The sequence below is a fragment of the Eumetopias jubatus genome, unplaced genomic scaffold, assembly GCF_037043125.1.
Source record: "Eumetopias jubatus isolate StellerSeaLion01/CBP00866 unplaced genomic scaffold, mEumJub1_p1.0 scaffold_3, whole genome shotgun sequence".
Taxonomy (NCBI): domain Eukaryota; kingdom Metazoa; phylum Chordata; class Mammalia; order Carnivora; family Otariidae; genus Eumetopias; species Eumetopias jubatus.
This window is the reverse complement of record NW_028274809.1, coordinates 38,899,959-38,921,316: the sequence shown is the minus strand read 5'-3', so window position 1 is coordinate 38,921,316 and position 21,358 is coordinate 38,899,959. Positions and strand designations below refer to the sequence as shown.

At 37.1% G+C, this 21,358-nt stretch overlaps 1 protein-coding gene across 5 annotated transcripts in view; it reads left to right on the top strand.

The window, feature by feature from the left end:
* The window catches only part of CCDC150 (coiled-coil domain containing 150), a 78,061-nt gene that overhangs the window by 26,004 nt on the left and 30,699 nt on the right, over window positions 1-21,358 (top strand). For 2 of the 5 annotated variants that reach the window (XM_088021613.1, XM_028124021.2), the window contains 4 exons: window positions 4,874-4,998; window positions 5,262-5,439; window positions 5,973-6,041; window positions 20,671-20,784. In XM_088021613.1, the coding sequence (XP_087877739.1) occupies window positions 4,874-4,998; window positions 5,262-5,439; window positions 5,973-6,041; window positions 20,671-20,784 (486 nt within the window). Of the gene's footprint in view, window positions 1-4,873; window positions 4,999-5,261; window positions 5,444-5,972; window positions 6,042-20,670; window positions 20,785-21,358 lie in introns of all 5 variants that reach the window. The other 3 variants (XM_028124032.2, XM_088021612.1, XM_028124041.2) reach the window with 3 other exon arrangements.

Genomic DNA, 21,358 nt, shown 5'->3' with positions numbered 1-21,358 from the left:
TACCATTACTTTAAGAAAAGTAATTACCTGTCCCAAATACCATTTCCTCAAACACCTGTGGTTTCCCATTTTGCTTATGCCATTCCCTCTACTGAGAATGGTCTTTATTTCATCTTCAGCTATTTGAAATTCTGTTTTTTCTTTAAGACTCAAATCAGGAAGCTTGCTCACTCAAACAAGAGGGAATGAGTTTTCTCTGTTAACTCCTACTCCTAGGACATTAAACAGACTCTCATAATAATAGTTGTCACTTTTTTGGGAGCATACTTAGTATATACCATGCATTATACTAATGATTTTACATATATTACCTCCTTTAATTCTTGCAGCCAGTATGTAAAGGAATATTTATTATCCTCATCTTATAAATAAGGAAAATGAGGTTTAGAGAAGTATATCAACTTGCCTGAAGTCACATACCTAGTAAGGGGTAGAGCTGGATTGAAACCAAGGTCTGACTGCAGAGTCAATGCTTTTAATTGTTACATTATGCTGCCTCTCTATTTTGCATTCCGTAGCAGTTTATATGCATGGCTCATTTCCTGGATAACATTGTGAGCTTCCTAGAACTGGAGGCATCATCTTATACATCTTTGCTATTTCCCATAGTGCTTACCACTGCATATAACAGATAATAAATATTTTTCATTAATTCAACAAGCACTTAGTGTTTACTCTGTGCAGGTATGATGCTAGGTCTAGATGGGATTATAGTGGTGAACAAGACAAAATCTCTACTTTCATGGACTTAACAGTTTAGTAGAATAATGTGACATGTCTTCACACTTTCACAAACATTTTTTAACTTGTTACACAAATGGGATTTTATTTTCCAAAGGTGTGAAGGTTTGTTTTGCAGTCAAGTATTAAGATAAAAGTGTTTTAAAATATGTTTACAGAAGTAATTGTTAATTGTATACTTGCAAAAGGTTTATAAGTTGTAGGTAGAAGGGATGTGTCTAAAAATGTTATGTTTTGAGGGACACCTGGATGGCTCGTCGTTAAGCATCTGCCTTCAGCTCAGGTCATGATCCCAGGGTCCTGGGATCGAGCCCCACATTGGGCTCCCCGCTCAGTGGGAAGCCTGCTTCTCCCTCTCCCACTCCTGCTGCTTGTGTTCCCTCTCTCGCTGTGTCTCTCTCTGTCAAATAAAATCTTTAAAAAATAAAAAATAAAAATGTTATGTTTTGAGAAGTCCAAAATGGTGAGCCAGAGGAAATAAATTGTGCAAAACAATTACAGGCATATGTTGTTTTATTGTGCTTTGCAGACAATTGCATTTTTTACAACTTGAATGTTTGTGGCAATCCTGCATCTAGTAGGTCTGTTGGTGCCATTTGTCAATAGCATTTGCTCATTTTGTGCCTCTTTGTCACATTATGGCACTTCTCAGGGCATTTCAAACTTTTTCATTATTATTTTTCTTCTGGTGATCTCTGATCTTTGATATATTATTGTAATTGTTTTGAGGCACCACAAACCATGCCCATTTAAGACGGTAAACTTAAAAAATGTGTGTGTTCTGGCTGCTTTGACTGGCTCTTCCCCATACCTCTCCCTCTTCTTAGACCTCCTATTTCCTGAGACCCAACAATATTGAAATTAGGCCAGTTAATAACCCCTACAATGGTCTCTAAGTATTCACATGAAGTGTTTCACATCTCTTATTATAAATCAAAAACTAGAAATGATTAAGCTTAGTGACGAAGGCATGTCAAAAGCCAAGATAGGCCTCTTGCATCAAACATTTAGCCAAGTTGTGAAGGCAAAGGAAAAGCTGTTGAAGGAAATTAAAAATGCTACTCCAGTGAACGCATGAATGATAAGAAAGTGAAACAGCCTTATTGCTGATATGGCGAAAGTTTTAGTGATCTGGATAGAAGATCAATCCATCTACAACATTCCCTTAGACTAAAGCCAAAACCAGAGCAAGAGCCTTACTCTCTTCAATTCCATGAAGGCTGAGAGAGGTGAGGAAGCTGCAGAGGAAGAGTTGGAAGCTAGCAGGGTGGTTCATGAGGTTTAAGGACAGAAGCGGTCTCCATAACGTAAAAGTGCAAGGTGAAGCAAGTGCTGATGTAGAAGCTGCAGCAAGTTCTCCAGAAGATCTAGAAGATAATTAATGAAGGTGGCTACATTAAACAACAGATGCCATTGGAAGATGCCTTTAGGGTTTTCAGCGCTAGAGAGGAAGTCAATGCCTGGCTTCAAAACAGGCTTTTTGTTGTTTTTTTTTCTCCCACTCAATGTAAGGGAAACTTTATTGAAGCTACAGGCAATGGGGCTTGGGCAGGAGGCTGCCCTGTGGGCGAAGGAAAAGCTGATGGAAGGGCCTTAGTTGACCATCCTGTTGGGGCACAGGTTGTTGGTGTGGCTGCGCTTCTTGCAGCAACTGACAGCGCGGGGCTGCAGGCAAGCATAACATTTGGAGCAGGTAATCATGTCCCAGTTGTGACAGGGTGAGCTAGAGGACGGAAGGTTCGATGATGTGATGATGCAGCCCCACAGACAAAACACCCACTACAGGGTGAACTCTTTCTGGATATTGTAGTCTCAGAGAGTGCAGCCATCCTCTAGCTGTTTGCCTGCAAAAATCAGATACTGCCAATTGGGGGATGCCCTCCTTGTCTTGGATTTTGGCTTTGACTTTTTTTTTTTTTTTTTTTTTAGAGAGAGCAGGGAAAGGAGAGAAGGAGAGAGAATCTTTTTTTTTTAAGATTTTATTTTAGAGAGAGTGAGTGAGTGAGAGAGAGCAGAAATGAGGGGAGGGGCAGAAGAAGAGGGAGAAGCAGACTCCCTGCTGAGCAGGGAGCCCGAAGTGGGGTGTCATCCTGGGACTCCAGGATCATGACCTGAGCTAAAGGCAGATACTTAACCGACTGAGCCACCCAGGCATCCCAGAGAGAGAGAGATTCTTAAGCAGGCTCCACGCTCAGTGCAGAGCCCTGACACGGGTCCTCAATCTCACGACCCTGAGACATGACTTGAGTTGAAATCAGGAACCAGACACTTAACCAACTGAGCCACCAAGGCACCTCTTGACGTTGACATTCTAAATGGTGTCACTGGGCACAATCTGCAGGGTCAGAGTGGGGGTCAGAGTCTTCACAAAAATCTACATCTGTGCATCTGCTGCTTGGCCAACTCGTTGAAGAGAAAGAGCGAAGCTGGCCCTTTGTTTGTGGCTAACACAGCTGGTGACTTTAAGTCGAAGCCAGTGTTCCTTGACCATTCCGAAAATCCTAAGACCCTTAAGAATTGTGCTAAATCTACTCTGCCTATGCTCTATAAATGGAACAACAAAGCCTGGATGACAGCACATCTGGTTACAACATGATTTACTGAAAATTTTAAGCCCCCTGCTGAGACCTAATCCTCAGAAAAAAGATTCGTTTCAAAATATTACTACTCATTGACAATGTACTTGGTCACCCAAGAGTTCTGATAGAGATGGACAAAATTAATGTTTTCATGCCTGCTAACGCAACATCTATTCTTCAGTCCATGAACCAAGGAGTAATTTCAATTTTCTAGTCTTATTGTTTAAGAAATCTATTTCACAAAGCTATAGCTGCCATAAATAGGAACATTCGTGATTCATGGTAAGAGGCCAAAACATCAACACTCACAGGAATTTTGAAGAAATGAATTTCAACCCTCACTGATGCCTTTGAGGGCTTCAAGACTTCAGTGGAGGAAGTACCTGCTGATATAGCGGAAATAGTAAGAGAACTAGAAATAGAAGAGCTTGAAGATGTGACTGAATTGGTACAATCTCATGATAAAACCTGAATGAATGATGAGCAAAGAAAGTGGTTTCTTAACCTACTCCAGGTGAAGATGCTGTGATTGTTGAAATGACAACAGAGCATTTAGAATATTATATAAGCTTAGTCAATAAAGCAGCAGCAGGGTTTGAGAGGATTGACTCCCATTTTGAAGGAAGTTCTCCTGTGGATAAAATGCTTTCCAAACAGCATCACATGCTATAGAGAAATCGCTCATGAAAGGGAGAGTCAATCAATGTGGCAAACTTCACTGTTGTCTTGTTTTAAGAAACTGCCACAACTACCCTAACCTTCAGCGGCCACCACCCTGATAAGTCAGCAGCCATCAACACCAAGGCAAGACCCTCCACCAGCAAAAAGATTATGACTCACTGAGACTTCAGATGATGGTTAGCATTTTTATGAAAAAAGTATTTTTAAATTATGTACATTGTTTAAGACATAATGCTACTACACAGCTAATAGACTATGACTTGTATATGCAATGGGAAATAAAAAATTAGACTAGCTTTATTGTACTGTTCACTTTATTGTGGTGGTCTGGAAGTGAACCCACAATATCTCCTAGGTATTGCCATATAGTTCTCCTTCTGTAACAGTATCTGAGTGCAATTTCAAATATTTTCAAAAGAATTCATACCAAATTATTAACATGATTGTCCCTGGAGAGTGGGATTATTTTAAGGAGGGGGAGTATAAGTGAAGAGATCTTTTCACTTTATACATATTGATGTTTTTTAAAAATAAAATATGTATCATATTGAAATTTCAAAGTACCAAAATATTCCTAGTAGAATTTTATATCTAAAAATATGTTCATGTTAAGAGTTTTATAAATTTCGCAACAGGCTGGGTAAATAATGCATCTTCACTGTTGGCTGGTAGAGCTGTAAAATAGAATTGTGGTCAGGTCAGAGTGGGGACAAAGAGAAAGCTGAACATTAAATTCTTTAAAAAGAGGTTTTATTTATATAAAATTTTTTCTTTCATAAGCTAATTCAGTATATTTGATCAGTTATTTTCATTGGTACCCTATTAAATGACTTTCTGGCATCTCAGCTTTTAATATTACTTCCAAAACTCAGGTAGAGCAGAAAATGATGACACAGACATTTCAAGAACAGAACTTACTCCTGGATGCAGCCCATGCCAGTATCGCTACTGAGCTACAGACTGTTCAGAATGAGAAAATCCAACTCCAAGCACATCTGTAAGTAAATTATAGGCAACTTCTGTATCTTTTGTTCTTGCATTTGTATTTCTTATCTTTAATGGAAACGTTTAATTCTGCTTTTCTTGGGCCAGACACAAAGATAAAATAAAGACTTTGCCCCCAAGGAACTAGTCTTGTTAGAACATTTTGGTAACTGCTCTTGGCCAATATGTTCTTGGAGAACATGAACTTTAGTTCATGTTTTAGTTAGTTAAAGAACTCTCGTTTAACGCTCACATCTCCTCCTTGTCTTCTTCCAGAGACCGTGTAATCCTTGAGCATAATCAGTGTATCCAGAAAGCACAGGATGCTGAGAAGAGGACAGCCTTGCAGAAAGAGCTGCTAGAAACAACTATTGCAAGATTGCGAGGTGAATTGGAAACATCAATCCAAGAGAAGAAGTCTCTGCTAGAGGAGAAAGAAAGATTTCAGGGAGAGGTAGGTAGAAGCAGATTTATGTTACCTCCTGGTTGTGGCGGTGATCTTGCTTTAAAACTATTTTAAGTGCAAAAGATAAGAAATACAGCCCAGATGCAGTTTGTCTGAGTTTCCCATTAAAGAAATCTTTAGGTGGCTAATCTCTGTCTTTTAGCATGTGAAGTAGACTGTGCCAAACAGGGTACCCTTTTATAGCATTAACTAATAGCTCACACATCCTCATGATAGCTAAGGGGTCAGATTATAAAAAGCTGATTTCCCCTGAAGGCATGGGACAATGGAGGTTAAGGGGGAACAGCTCTGTCTTCCTCTTTAGGAAGGAAGCAGCAGTCTGACATGCAGACGTGTCTTTCTAATTTCAGGGCTATTTGTGAAGTCTGCTCTGCCTCAAAGACTGCCTGAGTGGCCCCTTTTCTGAGAGGATGTGCTATCTCTGCAGTGTAGGTATTAACTAACATGCAGGGTGTGTCTGCTACTGTAGAGCCTGCCAGCTGCTTTAAAATGGACCCATTTCTTTTCCCCTCCTTGGGCAGGTTAATAAAACAGAGAAAGAAATAGCGCAAGAAAAATGCAATTTGGAAAAGGATTTAGCTAAAAACAAGGTATTCCACATTTTCTTTGTTGATATTTCACTGTATTTCCTTCTGTATTTCTGCCTCCGGTATCAGCTTATCTTACTGAGGAGATGGGTTATTTTGTCGAATACCAGGCTGTGGGAGGATAAAGGAGCCATTGAGGTGGGTGCAACACCGAGCACTCCAGTCACGGCAGCACGGGGCTGCTTCTGGGCAGCGTTCTCTTGTTGAGCATCTGGTGTGGGCCAGAGTCATGACTGGCTCTGGCCCTAGTGTTCACTGAGTATTTTAGCCAGGAAGTCCCTTGAGAGTGAGCTGATGGCCCTGTGGGAGGCAAAGAGATCATTGCTGACAATGCTGTTTTGTTTTGTTTTAAAGACTTCCTAAGTACCTGTTAGCATCTGTCACTTCATCTGCAATATACTCTTTTCTGGGTTCTAAAAAGATAGAATGGCCAGAGACACAAATACAATTCTTTTTTTTTATTTAAAGATTTATTTATTTATTTAAGAGAGAGAGAATGAGAGAGAGAGAGAGAGTACATGAGAGGGGGGAGGGTTAGAGGGAGAAGCAGGCTCCTCGCTGAGCAGGGAACCTGATGTGGGACTTGATCCCGGGACTCCAGGATCATGACCTGAGCCGAAGGCAGTCGTTTAACCAACTGAGCCACCCAAGCGCCCTTCACAAATACAATTCTTATTAAAATAAAACAAAAGCCAGTCTTTAAAACATTGCTGTTTGTGTTTCAAATTTTGAAGAGCATAAAGATTATGTTATCTGGAATTATCTGGACTGTCAAGGAGAATTAGCCTACCCCAGACAGTAAATTCTGCAACACATGTCAATATAACAATCAATCCTTGATTGCTTCTTGGCCTCTGGCCCAATTAAATAGTATTCATATTACCATCACCATATTACCATGTATGTGTGAACTTGTAATTTAAGAATTGGAGAGAGAAGAAAAGATAAATTCTGAGCCCAAGCTCTAATACAGTTCACCACTCTGGCAGGCAATCTGTGGTTTAGTGACTAAACCCTAGTGATTTGAAAAATAGTCTAACCTAAGAATCTTTTTAAAAAGCTCACTTCCTATGATAAGGACTTACTGGTGTCAGTTTGTCCTCCACTATGCTTTTTAAAATTTGGAAAATTGGTGGATACTATTCATGAATGCTTTTTGCTTAAAATGTAGGGAATGTTACATGGCTAAGGCAAATGCTGTATGTCTGTGATTAAAACAGTTTGCTTGTCTGATTTTATTTGTCTGAACGTAGGCTAAGTGTAAGTTGATGGGGCTGAAAGATACTGGCTCATTAGAGAGGTTCTATTAGGCCAAATGATAATGCTTATACAGAGTCCCATTTTTTTCTTAGGTCTAATTTGATATTTTTCAAATGTGTATTCATTGTAAAGCTATGTTTTTCTGAAGTCAGGCTTATTAAGTTATAATATACATAGTGAAATACACCCTTTTTTTTACTGTACAGTTCTGTGAGTTTTGACCAACACAATTATGTAACCACCACCACAATCAAAATACAGAACACTTCTATCACCTCAGGAAGGTCCCTTGTGCCTCTTTATCATTAACCTCTTCCTCTGCCTCCATCCCTTGGCAACCACTGACCTGTTCTTCTGTTCCTATAGTTACGTCTTTACCAGAATATCCCAGAAATGGAATCATACAACATGCAACATTTTAAGTCTGGCTTCTTTTATTTAGCATAAGGCATTTGAAGTTCATCCAAGTTCTTGTTGTGTGTATCAGTTGTTTATGTTCCATTATATGGATATATCACAATTTCTTTACCTATTTGCCACTTGAAGGACATTTGAGTTGGTAAATTTTGGCAATTATGAATAAAGCCTATATAATATTCACATATGAACGTGTATTTTTATTTCTCTTGGCTAATTATCAGGAGTTGGAATTCTAGATCCTATGGGAAATAAATATTTGACATAGTAAACTATTCAGCAGCTGTTTTCCAAAGAATCTTGCCTTCCATCAATAGTATAAAAGAGCTCCACTTTCTCTGCATTCTCACCAGTGCTTGGTATTGTTGGTCCTTTTGGTCTTAGCCATTCTAACTGGTGTATACTGGCATATCATTGTGGCTATAATTTGCATTTCTCTAGTGATTAATAATATTGAGCATCTTTTCATCTGTTTATTGGTTATCCACAAGTTTAAGTATCTCTTCAAATATTTTAACCATTTTAATTCAGTTTTCTTATTATTGATTTTTCAGAGATTTTAAAATAGTCTCGTGTTGATTCTTACATAAAAAATTCATACTTTTTGTATATGTGCAAATCTTCTAAGTGCTTAACATATTTTTTCTTCCATTTTATGCCTTGTTTTTAATGCTCTTTCAAAGAGCAGAAGTTTCACATTTTGATGAAATCCAACTTGTCAGTTTTTTAATTTTTGGATCATACCCTTTGTGTCATATCTGAGAAATTTTTGCCCAGCCTAAAATCACAAAGATTTTCCTTTTAGTTCTCTAGAACTTTTATAGTTTTAGGTCTTACATGGGTCAATGATCCATTTTTAGTTAATTTTCATATATCATGCAAGGTTCATTTTATTTTTAGATGGATTGTCTGATCTAGTACCTTTTATTATTGAGATATAATTAATATACTGTCAATTCACCTTCTTAAAATATACAATTTTATGGTTTCTTAGTTTATTCACAAGTCTGTGCCAACATCACCACTATCTAATTCTAGAACCTTTTTATCACCAAGAAGAAACCTGATACCCATTAACAGTCACTCCCCATTCTGTTCTGCCCCCAGCCCCTGGCAACCACTGTTCTACTTTCTATCTCCATGGATGTCTCTATTCCCACATTTCATATAAATAGAATAAAACAGTATGTGGCCTTTTGTCTCTGGCCTCTTTGCTAGGTTAATGTTTTCAAGGTTTATCCATACTGTAATGTATGTCAGTATCTCATTCCTTTTTATGGTTGAATAATATTATATTGTGTGACTGTACCACACTTCATTTAGCCATTCATCAGTTGATAGACATTCAGGTTGTTCCCACTATTTTCGCTGTTTAATAATGCTATGAACATTTGTATACATTTTTTTTTGTATGTGAGCATATGTTTTCGATTCTGTAGGAGTAAAACTGGGTCATAGGATAACTCTTTTTCATTTTGAGAAACTACCAAAGTGTTTTACAAAGTAGCTGTGCCATTTTGCAATCCCACCAGCAGTGTATGAGGATTCAAATATCTCCACATCTTCACCTACATCTGTTACTGTCTGCTTTTTTTTTTTAAAGATTTTATTTATTTATTTGAGAGAGAGAGAATGAGAGATAGAGAACATGAGAGGGAAGAGGGTCAGAGGGAGAAGCAGACTCCCTGCGGAGAAGGGAGTCCGATGCGGGACTCGATCCCGGGACTCCAGGATCATGACCTGAGCCGAAGGCAGTCGCTTAACCAACTGAGCCACCCAGGCGCCCCTGTTACTGTCTGCTTTTTAAAAAAATTAATATACTCATCCAAGTGGGTATGAAGTATCTCATTTTGTTTTTTCAATTAAGGTGAAATTCACATAATAGAAAATCAAACACTTTAAATTGAACAATTCAGTAGCATTTTGTATATTTACAAGTGTTGTATAACCACTAACTCTTCTAGTTCCAAAACCTTTTTATCACCCCAAAGGGAAACCCTGTTCCCATTAAGCAATCACTCCCTATTCCCTCCTTCCCCTGACTTCTGACAGCCACTAATCTGCATTCCATCTGTGTAGATTTACCTATTCTGGATATTTCATATAATCATACAATATGTGATCTTTTGTGTCTGGCTTCTTAGCATAACATTTTTGAGGTTCATCCATGTTGTTGTACATAGCAGAACTTCATTCCCTTTTACTCCTTTTACAGATGAGTAAGAATTCACTGTGTATGTGTCTTTGTATGTGGTATGTATATATATATACACACACACCACAGTTTGTCTTGTTCATCTTTTCATCTATTGATAGACATTGCATTGTTTGCACCTTTCAGCTGTTGTGATTAGTGTTGCTATAAATGTGTGTGTTATACATGTATTTACTTGAGATACGTATGTAGGAGTGGAATTGCTGCGTCATATGTAATTTTGTTTAACTTTATGAGGAACCACCAGACTCTTGTCCACAGTACCAAACCTTTTTTTTTTTTTTTTTAAGATTTTATTTATTTGACAGAGAGAGACACAGTGAGAGAGGGAACACAAGCAAGAGGACTAGGGGAGGGAGAAGCAGGCTTCCCGCAGAGCAGGAGGCTGATGCGGGGCTCGATCCCAGGACCCCGGGATCATGACTTGAGCTGAAAGCAGATGCTTAATGACTGAGCCACCCAGGCGCCCCACAGTGCCAGACCATTTTACCTTCCCACCAGCAATGTACATAGGTTCCAGTTTCTCTACATCCTCACCAACACTGTTGGTTTTTTTGATTTTTAATAATAGCCATCCTAGTAGATGTGAAAAGTGGTACCTTGTGATTTTGATTTGGATCTCCCTAAAGACTAATGTTGAGCGTCTTTTCATGTGCTTATTGGCCATTTGTATATCTTTTTTGAGAAATGTCTATTCAAATCTGTAGCCCATTGTAAACTGGTTTGTCTTTTAATTGTTGAGTTGTAAGAGTTCTTTATATATTCTAGATAGTAGACCCTTATCAGATACGTGATTTGCAGATATTTTTCTCCCATTCTATGGGTTCTGTTTTTAAATTTTTAGATTTTTATTAGGTTCAGTTTACCTTTTTTTTTTTTTGGTTGCTTATGCCTTAGATGTTACATCTAAGAAACTGTTGCCTAATCCAGGGCCACAAAAATTAACACTTTTTTATTCTAAGAATTTTATAGTTTTTTTTGAAGTTTTATTTATTTTTTTAAATTTTATTATGTTAATCACCATACATTACATCATTAGTTTTTGATGTAGTGTTCCATGATTCGTTGTTTGCATATAACACCGAGTGCTCCATTCAGTACGAACCCTCTTTAATACCCATCACCAGGCTAACCCATCCCCCCCAACCCCCTCCCCTCTAGAACCCTCAGTTTGTTTCTCAGAGTCCATAGTCTCTCATGTTTCGTCTCCCCCTCTGATTTCCCCCCATTCATTTTTTCCTTCCTGCTATATTCTTCTTTTTTTTTTTTAACATGTAATGTAATATTTGTTTCAGAGGTACAGGTCTGTGATTCAACAGTCTTACACAATTCACAGTGCTCACCATAGCACATACCCTCCCCAATATCTGTCACCCAGCACCCCATCCCTCCTACCCCCACCACTCCAGCAACTCTCAGTTTGTTTCCTGAGATTAAGAATTCCTCATATCAGTGAGGTCATATGATACATGTCTTTCTCTGATTGACTTATATCACTCAGCATAATACCCTCCAGTTCCATCCATGTCATTGCAAATGGCAAGATATCATTCCTTTTGATGGCTGCATAATATTCCATTTGTGTGTGTGTGTGTGTGTGTGTGTGTGTGTGTGTGTGTGTGTGTGTACACACATACATACACCACATCTTCTTTATCCATTCATCTGTCAATGGACATCTTGGCTCTTTCCATAGTTTGGCTACTGTGGACATTGCTGCTGTAAACATAGGGTGCTTATATCCTTTTGGATCACTACATTTGTATCTTTGGGGTAAATACTCAGTAGTGCAATTTCTGGGTCATATGGTAGCTCTATTTTCAACTTTTTGAGGAACCCCATACTTTTTTCCAGAGTGGCTGCACCAGCTTGCATTCCCACCAACAGTGTAGGAGGGTTCCCCTTTCTCCGCATCCCCGCCAACATCTGTCGTTTCCTGGCTTGTTAATTTTAGCCATTCTGACTGGTGTGAGGTGGTGTCTCATTAGGTTTTGATTTGGATTTCCATGATGCTGAGTGATGTTGAGCATTTTTCATGTGTCTGTTGGCCATTTGGATGTCTTCTTTGTTAAAATGTCTGTTCATGTCTTCTGCCCATTTCTTGATTGGATCATTTGTTCTTTGGGTGTTGAGTTTAAGAAGTTCTTTATAGATTTTGGATACTAGCCCTTTATCTGTATGTCATTTGCAAATATCTTCTCCCATTATGTCGGTTGTCTTTTAGTTTTGTGGACTGTTTCTTTTGCTGTGCAAAAGCTTTTAACTTGATGAAGTCCCAATAATTCATTTTTGCCCTTGCTTCCCTTGCCTTTGGCGATGTTTCTAGGAAGAAGTTGCTGTGGCTGAGGCCAAAGAGGTTGCTGCCTGTGTTCTCCTTTAGGATTTTGATGGATTCCTGTCTCACATTTAGGTCTTTCAACCATTTTGAGTCTGTTTTTGTGTGTGGTGTAAGGAAATGGTCCAGTTTCATTCTTCTGCATGTGGCTGTCCAATTTTCCCAACACCATTTGTTGAAGAGGCTGTCTTTTTGCCATTGGACATTCTTTCCTGCTTTGTCAAAGATGAGTTGACCATAGAGTTGAGGGTCCATTTCTGGGCTCTGTATTCTGTTCCATTGATCTATGTGTCTGTGTTTGTGCCAGTACCATACTGTCTTGATGATGACAGCTTTGTAATAGAGCTTGAAGTCCGGAATTGGGATGCCACCGGCTTTGCTTTTCTTTTTCAACATTCCTCTGGCTATTCAGGGTCTTTTCTGGTTCCATACAAATTTTAGGATTATTTGTTCCATTTCTTTGAAAAAAGTGGATGGTATTTTGATAGGGATTGCACTGAATGTGTAGATTGCTCTAGGTAGTATTGACATCTTGACAATATTTGTTCTTCCAGTCATGAGCATGGAACGTTTTTCCATTGCTTTGTGTCTTCCTCAATTTCTTTCATGAGTATTCTATAGTTTCCTGTGTACAGATTCTTTGCCTCTTTGGTTAGATTTATTCCTAGGTATCTTATGGTTTTGGGTGCAATTGTAAATGGGATCAACTCCTTAATTTCTCTTTCTTCTATCTTTTTGTTGGTGTATAGGAATACCACTGATTTCTATACATTGAGTTTATATCCTGCCACTTTACTGAATTCCTGTATGAGTTCTAGCAGTTTTGGGGTGGAGTCTTTTGGGTTTTCCACATAAAATATATCATCTGCAAAGAGTGAGAGTTTGACTTCTTTGCCAATTCGGATGCCTTTTATTTCTTTTTGTTGTCTGATTGCTGTGGCTAGGACTTCTAATACTATGTTGAATAGCAGTGGTGATAGTGGACATCCCTGCCGCGTTCCTGACCTTAGGGAGGAAGCTCTCAGTTTTCCCCATTGAGAATGATATTTGCTGTAAGTTTTTCATAGATGGCTTTTATGATATTGAGGTATGTACCATCTATCGCCACATTCTGAAGAGTTTTGATCAAGAAAGGATGCTGTACTTTGTCAAATGCTTTTTCTGCATCTATTGAGAGGATCATATGGTTCTTGTTCTTTCTTTTGTTAATGTATTGTATCACGTTGATTGATTTGCGGATGTTGAACCAACCTTGCAGGCCAGGGATAAATCCCCCTTGGTCGTGGTGAATAATCCTTTTAATGTACTGTTGGATCCTACTGGCTAGTATTTTGGTGAGAATTTCTGCATCCATGTTCATCAAGGATATTGGTCTGTAATTCTCCTTTTTGATGGGGTCTTTGTCTGGTTTGGGGATCGGGGTAATGGTGGCCTCATAAAACAAGTTTGGAAGTTTTCCTTCCATTTCTATTTTTTGGAACAGTTTCAGAAGAATAGGTATTATTTCTTCTTTAAATGTTTGGCAGAATTCCCCTGGGAAGCTATCTGGCCCTGGGCTTTTGTTGGGAGATTTTTGATTACTGCTTCAATTTCCTTAGTGGTTATAGGTCTGTTCAGTTGCTCTATTTCTTCCTGGTTCAGTTTTGGTAGTTGATACATCTCTAGGAATGCACCCATTTCTTCCAGATTATCTAATTTGCTGGCATAGAGTTGCTCATAATATGTTCTTGTAATTGTTTGTATTTCTTTGGTGTTGGTTGTGATCTCTCCTCTTTCATTCATGACTTTATTTATTTGTGTCCTTTCTCTTTTCTTTTTGATAAGTCTGGCCAGGGGTTTATCAGTCTTGTTAATTCTTTCAAAGAACCAGTTCCTAGTTTCATTGATCTGTTCCACTGTTCTTTTGGTTTCTATTTCATTAATTTCTGCTCTGATCTTTATTATTTCTCTTCCCCTGCTGGGTTTAGGCTTTATTTGCTGTTCTTTCTCCAGCTCCTTTAGGTGTAGGATTAGGTTGTGTATTTGATACCTTTCTCGTTTCTTGAGAAAGGCTTGTATTGCTATATACTTTCCTCTTAGGACTGCCTTTGCTACATCCCAAAGATTTTGAACAGTTGTGTTTTCATTTTCATTTGTTTTCATGAATTTTTTAAATTCTTCTTTAATTTCCTGGTTGACCCTTTCATTCTTTAGTAGGATGCTCTTTAGCTTCCATGTATTTGAGTTCTTTCTGACTTTCCTCTTGTGATTAAGTTCTAGTTTCAAAGCATTGAGGTCTGAAAATATTCAGGGAATGATTCGAATCTTTTGGTACCGGTTGAGACCTGATTTGTGACTTAGGATATGATCTGTTCTGGAGAATGTTCAATGGGCACCAGAGAAGAATGTGTATTCTGTTGCTTTGGGATGGAATGTTCTGAATATCTCTGTGAAGTCCATTTGGTCCAATGTGTCATTTAAAGTCTTTATTTCCTTGTTGATCTTTTGCTTAGATGATCTGTCCATTTCTGCGAGGGGCTGTTAAAGTCCCCCACTATTATTGTATTGTTTTCTTTGTGTTTCTTTGCTTTCGTTATTAATTGCCTTATATAATTGGCTGTTCCCATGTTAGGGGCATAGATATTTACAATTGTTAGAGTGAGGGGGTGGAAAACCATTTACCATGCTAATGGACACCAAAAGAAAGCTGGGGTGGCAATCCTTATATCGGACAAGTTAGATTTTAAACCAAAGACTATAATAAGAGATGAGGAAGGACACTATATCATACTTAAAGGGTCTATCCAACAAGAATTTTATAGTTTTACATATTTAGGTCTTTGTTCCATTTTGAGTTAATTTTATATATGGGTTGAGGTAGAGGTTCAACTTGATTATTTTGTCTGTGGTTATCCAGTTGTCCGAGCACCATTTGTTGAAAGGCTGTTCATTCTTTTGAATAGTCTTGGCTCCCTTGTCAAAACCCAATTAACCATAGATGTATGGATTTATTCTAGACTCTCAATTCTGTTCCACTGGTCTATATGTCTTTCCTATGCCAGAACCACACAGTCTTGATTACTGTAGCTTCATAGTAAGTTTTGAAATCAAGATGCAAGAGTCCTCCTACTTTGTCTTTTTTTTTTTCCAAGATTGTTCTGATAATTCTGGATGCTTATGTTTCTATATGAATCTTAGAGTCAGCTTTTCCATTTCTGCAAAAAAAAAAAAGGAAGCTGTAATTTGATAGAGTTTGCCTTGAATCTGTAGGTCAGTTAGGGGAGTTTTGCAATCATGACAATATCTTATATTTTTTCTATATAAGAATGTATCATCTTGGGGCGCCTGGGTGGCTCAGTTGTTAAGCGTCTGCCTTCAGCTCAGGTTATGATCCTAACGTCCTGGGATCGAGCCCCGCATTGGGCTTCCTGATCAGCGGGGAACCTGCTTCTCCCTCTCCAGCTCCCCCATTCTTGTGTTCCCTCTCTCTCTCTCTCCCTCAAATAAATAAATAAAATCTTTAAAAAAAAAAAGAATGTATCATCTGAAAATAGAGATAGTTTTATTTCTTCCTTTCACGTTTTGCTGCCCTTTCTTTTCCTTGTGTAATTGCCTTGGCTAGAATCTCCAGTATAATGCTGGATATAGAATCCAATATAATAGAATGTTGAGAGCAGACAGATATCCTTGTCTTGTTCCTGATCTTAGGGGGAAAGCTTGCAGTCTGTCACTATTAAGTACGATATTAGCTCTGGCCTTTTTCTAAATGCCCTTTAACAGGATGAGAAGATTCCCTTCTATTCCTAATTTGGAGAGTTTTTATCATGAAAGTATGTTGGATTTTGTCAATTGCATTTTCTATGCTATCAAGATAATCTTGTAGATTTTGTCCTTTATTACTATGGTATATTACATTGTTTGATTTCAAATGTTGAACCAAGCTTTCATTTTGGGGATAAATTTTACTTGCTCATGAGTATAATCCTTTTTATATGTTGTTTCATTTGGCTTGCTAATATCTTGTTGAGGATTTTTGAATTGTTATAAATAAGGGATATTTTTTATAGTTTTCTTGTGATGTCTTTGGTTTTGGTATCAAGGTAATACTGGCCTCTTAAAATGATTTGGTAAGTAACTTTTGGGAAGAGTTTTTGAGGGATTACTGTTAATTCATCTTTAAATGTTTGTAGAATTCACCATAGTTCTAAGTTTTTCTTTGTGGGGAATTTTTTGTTTTATTTGTTTTTAATTTTTATTATTGATTAAATCTCTTTACTTATTAAAGATCTATTCACATTTTCTCCTTTTTTTTAAGTCAGTTTCAGTAGTTTTGGTGTTTTCCCATTTCACCTAGGCTTTCTAATTTATTGACTTACGATTGTTCAGAGTAGCGCCTTTTCTTCACTTCTTTATGTTCGGTGTAATGTTCCTTCTTTCATTCCTAATTTTAGTAATTTGTGTCTTTTTTATTGTTGTTAATATAGCTAAAGGTTTGTCCATTTTGTTCATCTTGTCAAAGAACCAACTTTTGGTTTTAGTGATCATGTCTATTGTTTTTCTATTCTGTCTTTTGTTTCTGCCCTAATCCTTATTATTTTCTTCCTTCTTGCTTGGGTTTAATTTGTTGTTTTTCTGGTTTCTTAAGAGAGCAGGTTAGGTTGTTGGTTTATTTCTTCTTTTTTAACATAGGTGTCTACAGCTATAAATTTCCCTCTAAGCACCGCTTTAGCTTCATACCATACATTTTTTTTTTACGAGTTTGCAAGATTTACTTTAATCATTTTTTTCTCCTAGTCATTGTAGGTTTCTTTTTTCTTTTTTTAATTATTGTTATGTTAATCACCATACATTACATCATTAGTTTTTGATGTAGTGTTCCATGATTCATTGTTTGCGTATAACACCCAGTGCTCCATGCAGTACGTGCCCTCTTTAATACCCATGCTAACCTATCCCCCCACCCCCCTCCCCTCTAGAACCCTCAGTTTGTTTCTCAGAGTCCATAGTCTCTCATGGTTCGTCTTCCCCTCTGATTCCCCCCCCATTCTTCCTTTCCTGCTATCTTCTTCTTTTTCTTTTCTTTTTTAACATATAATGTATTATTTGTTTCAGAGGTACATATTTCTGAAAAAACATACACTTTCTCCATATTATCTTAACTCAGTGATTGAGTTTTTGAATTAATAGGGTGTATTTAAAAATTTAAAATTTATTTCAACACTACAGCAGTTAAGTCAATGACATTTTGTTATATTTTTCCCATGCAATAGCTTCATACCATACATTTTGTCATGTTTTCATTTTCATTCAACTCAAAGTATTAACTTCCCTTGTGATTTTCTTTTTGACTCGTTTGTTGTTTAATTTTCTCATATATGTGACTTTCCCAAATTTCCTTCTTTCATTAATTTCCAATTTTACTTCATTGTGGCTGGAGAACATACTTTGTATTATTCCAGTCCTTCAAATGTATTAAGAGTTGTTTATGGCCTAACATACGGAACATTCTGGAGAATGTTGCATATGCTCTTGAGAAAAATGGTATTCTGCTGTTGTTGGGAGGAGTGTTCTATAGATGTCCAGTTCTTTATAGTGTTGTTCAAGTCATGTCTCCTCATTGATTTTCTAATTGTTCTATTCATTACTGGAAGTGGGATATTAAAATTTCCAACTATGTTGAATCATTTCTCTCTCCCTTCAATTCTGTTAGTTTTTGCTTCATTTATACTGGGACTCTATTATTGTTAGAGGCACATATATTTATAAATGTTATATTTTCTTGATAGATTGACCCTTTTTTCAGTATGTAATGTCTCTTTTAGGTTCCTGGACCCAATTACAACATGTCAGAGGGTTCCCACACACACAACACCAAGAATTTTTGGAAACCAGAAAGGTGTCCAAGAATTCTATTCAATTCTTACACTACTACCTAGAGCTAGCATTTAGTCCTACAAGACTGCCCCCACTCCTGAACTCCTACTTCAGACACCAGTGGCACACTCCAGATTGTTACACCAGGCTCTTGTGCTTCTGACCTGTTGGCTATAGATTGGAGGTTCCAACAACCTCCTCCCTAGATTCTTTTAATTTGCTAAAGTGGCTCACAGTACTTAGGGAAATACATTTACCAGTTTATGAAAGGATATGATAAATGATACAAATCAACAGCCAGATAAAGAGATATATAGGATGAAGTATGGGGAAACAGCAGTGAGCTTCCATGCCCTCTCCAGGGGCACCACTCTTCTTAATTTCCATGTGTTCACCAACCCAGAAGCTCATGGAACCCAGTCCTTGGCAGGGGTGGTTTAGGGAGGCTTCATTGCATAGTCATGATGGACTAAGTCATTGACCACTAGATGATTCAGTATTCAGTCCCTCTTCCCTCCCTGGAGGTTAAGGGCTAGGACTGAAAGTTCCAACCCTCTAATCACATGGTTGGTCCTCCTGGCGGTCAGCCCCTACCCTTGGGTGGGTTCCAGAAGTCACCTACATTAATAACAAGACACCCATTTCACCTTTATGGCTCTGAAATGTTTTCAGGAACTGTGGATGAAGGCCACATATATCTGAGACATATATTTTGGTTGTCTGAATGACCAAATATATTTCTTATAAACCATTATGATAAAAGGTCTTCTTTATCTCATGCATTTTTGTCTTAATGTTTATTTTGTCTAATGTTAGTACAGCCACTCCAGCTCTTTTCAGGTTACTGTTTACATGATATATCTTTTTCCATTTTTTTACTTTCAACCCATTTGTGTCTTTGAATCTAAAATGTGTCTTTTATAAACAGCATACAGTTGGATCTTTTAAAAAATTCATTCTGCCTTTCTCTGCTTTTTTTTTGGTGGAGTGTTTAATCCATTTATATTTGTCATAATGACTGATAAGGTAGGATTTACATCTGCCACTTTTGCTCTTTATTTTTTTTGTCTTACATGCTTTTTATTCCTCTCTCTCTCTCTCTCCATTACTGCTGCCTTCTGTGTTAAGATACTTCTAGTGTACTTTTTAAATTCCCTTATTCTTTCTTTTACTATATAATTTTGAGTTATGGGTAATAAAGAGAGTTACAAACATAAACACCTTTTATATGTACTCATGTTGCTACCTTTACTATAGTAGCTATATTCTTTATGTGAATTCCAGTTATTGTCTAATACCCTTTTATTTCAGCCTGAAGAACTTCCTTTAGTCTTTCTTCTTAGGGCATATTTTTCTAGCCCTAAGTCCAGGCCCCACCAAAGAGTGGACCCTGGTCCAGGCCCACACAATTTTAATTGGGATTAGAGAGAATTTACATTTTAGCAATTGATCTTATACATGAACATGATATATCTCTCCATTTTATTTAGGTTTTTAATTTCTCTTACCAGTATTTTATAATTTTGAGCATATTGAATATTGGACATATTTTTTTTTAGATTTGTACCAGAGAATTTCATGGGTTTTGATACTATTACAAAAGGCATACTTTTAAGAAATTTCCAATTATTTATTGCTAGTATATAGAAATACAGTTGAGTTGCATCCCTTGTATCCTTCAGCCTTACTAAAGTCACTTATTCTGGTATCTTTTTTGTACACTTTTGTGGGATTTCCTATGCAGATGATCATACCTATTGTAAGTAGAGATATTTTTATTTCTCCATTTCCAATCTTTAGGTCTATTGTACTTTTTCTTGCCTTATTGCATCAGCTATAGCCTTCTGTATGATAATGAACAGGAATAGTGAGAGTAAATATCCTTGCTTTTTTCCCAGTGTTAGGGGGAAACATTCAAGTCTTTTACTATTAAGATTGATATTAGTTGTAGGTTTTTTGTAGATACACTTCATCAGGTAAAGATGGTTCCCTTTCATTTCCAGATTGCTGAGTTTTTATCATGAAGTAATGAATTTTGTGAAATGCTTTTTCTCCATCTATTGAGATGGTCATACATTTTTTCTTCTCTAATCTATTGATGGTAGTGAATTATACTAATTAATTTTGAATGTTCAACAAGCTTTGTATTGCTGGGATAAACTTAGTCCTGGCTTGCTATCCTTTTTATATATTGCTGAAATCATTTTACTACTATTTGATGGAGGCTTTCTGCATCTATGTTCATAAGCTTAAATTAATATTTAAGTAAATACCAAGTACCAGAAGGTCTTCTACTTCTAGTAAATGTAAACAATGTAATTTGTCATAGCCCTCCTGCTGAAGACAACTAGAGAAGCTGAAAATTTTTAAAAGAAAAGAAAAAAGTTTACAAAATCATCAGAGCTATCAGACTACAAATCCCTGCATTTAGAGACAGGAGGACATGTTCATACAATAACTTCTAAATTACAGTTAAAAGTGTCATTTTTAAAACAAGATAATATTTTTGGATCTAGCATAAATAGATTTCTTTTCTCCTTTGTGTTTCAAAGGTAGATATAAATGCATTAACCCACAACCTGCAGACTCTAGAGGAAAAGAATAAGCACCTGGCAGAACAAATGGCTTCCCTAGAACTTCAGCAAGTCACTTCTGATTATAATGGGGTGGGTATAAAAAGGTCAGTCTAAATTAGGAGTTAATGCCTGATGAGTTTTTAAAAAATCAGAAGTCAGAAGATGGATTTTCTTCATTTGTTTGCATTTTAATAATTATTATTAAGTCCTGAATAACTCAGGCTAAATATAGCAGAGAGCCTTATGAGTACTCAAACAATAAAAGATTTAAGAAAACAAGAATTTAAGGCAGCTATTAAACATCTGCCTCTACAGATGATCTATAATACTGAAAAGCACAAATATTTATAATGTTTTAAAATATTTCCTCTTCCATAAATTATGAGGAAGAAACTTACATGTTTTTCTTTTCCTTGTCTGACAGTTCTGTTAGGCAATCAGTAATAAGTACAATTTCTAAAAGCTGTTTGACAAGGTCAGTGCAAAACAAATAAATGGTAGAGTTTGTAAAACATCTCTCAGGGAAGGGTATTTAAAGAGATGGTCATTCTGTTAAGCAGCTAATGAGTTTTCCTTTGTGCTTTTGAGTACTTGAAAAAAAAATTGTTTCTATAGAATGCAGATCACCTTTGAAAATTGCATAGAAGGCTCCGATGTGAGTCTG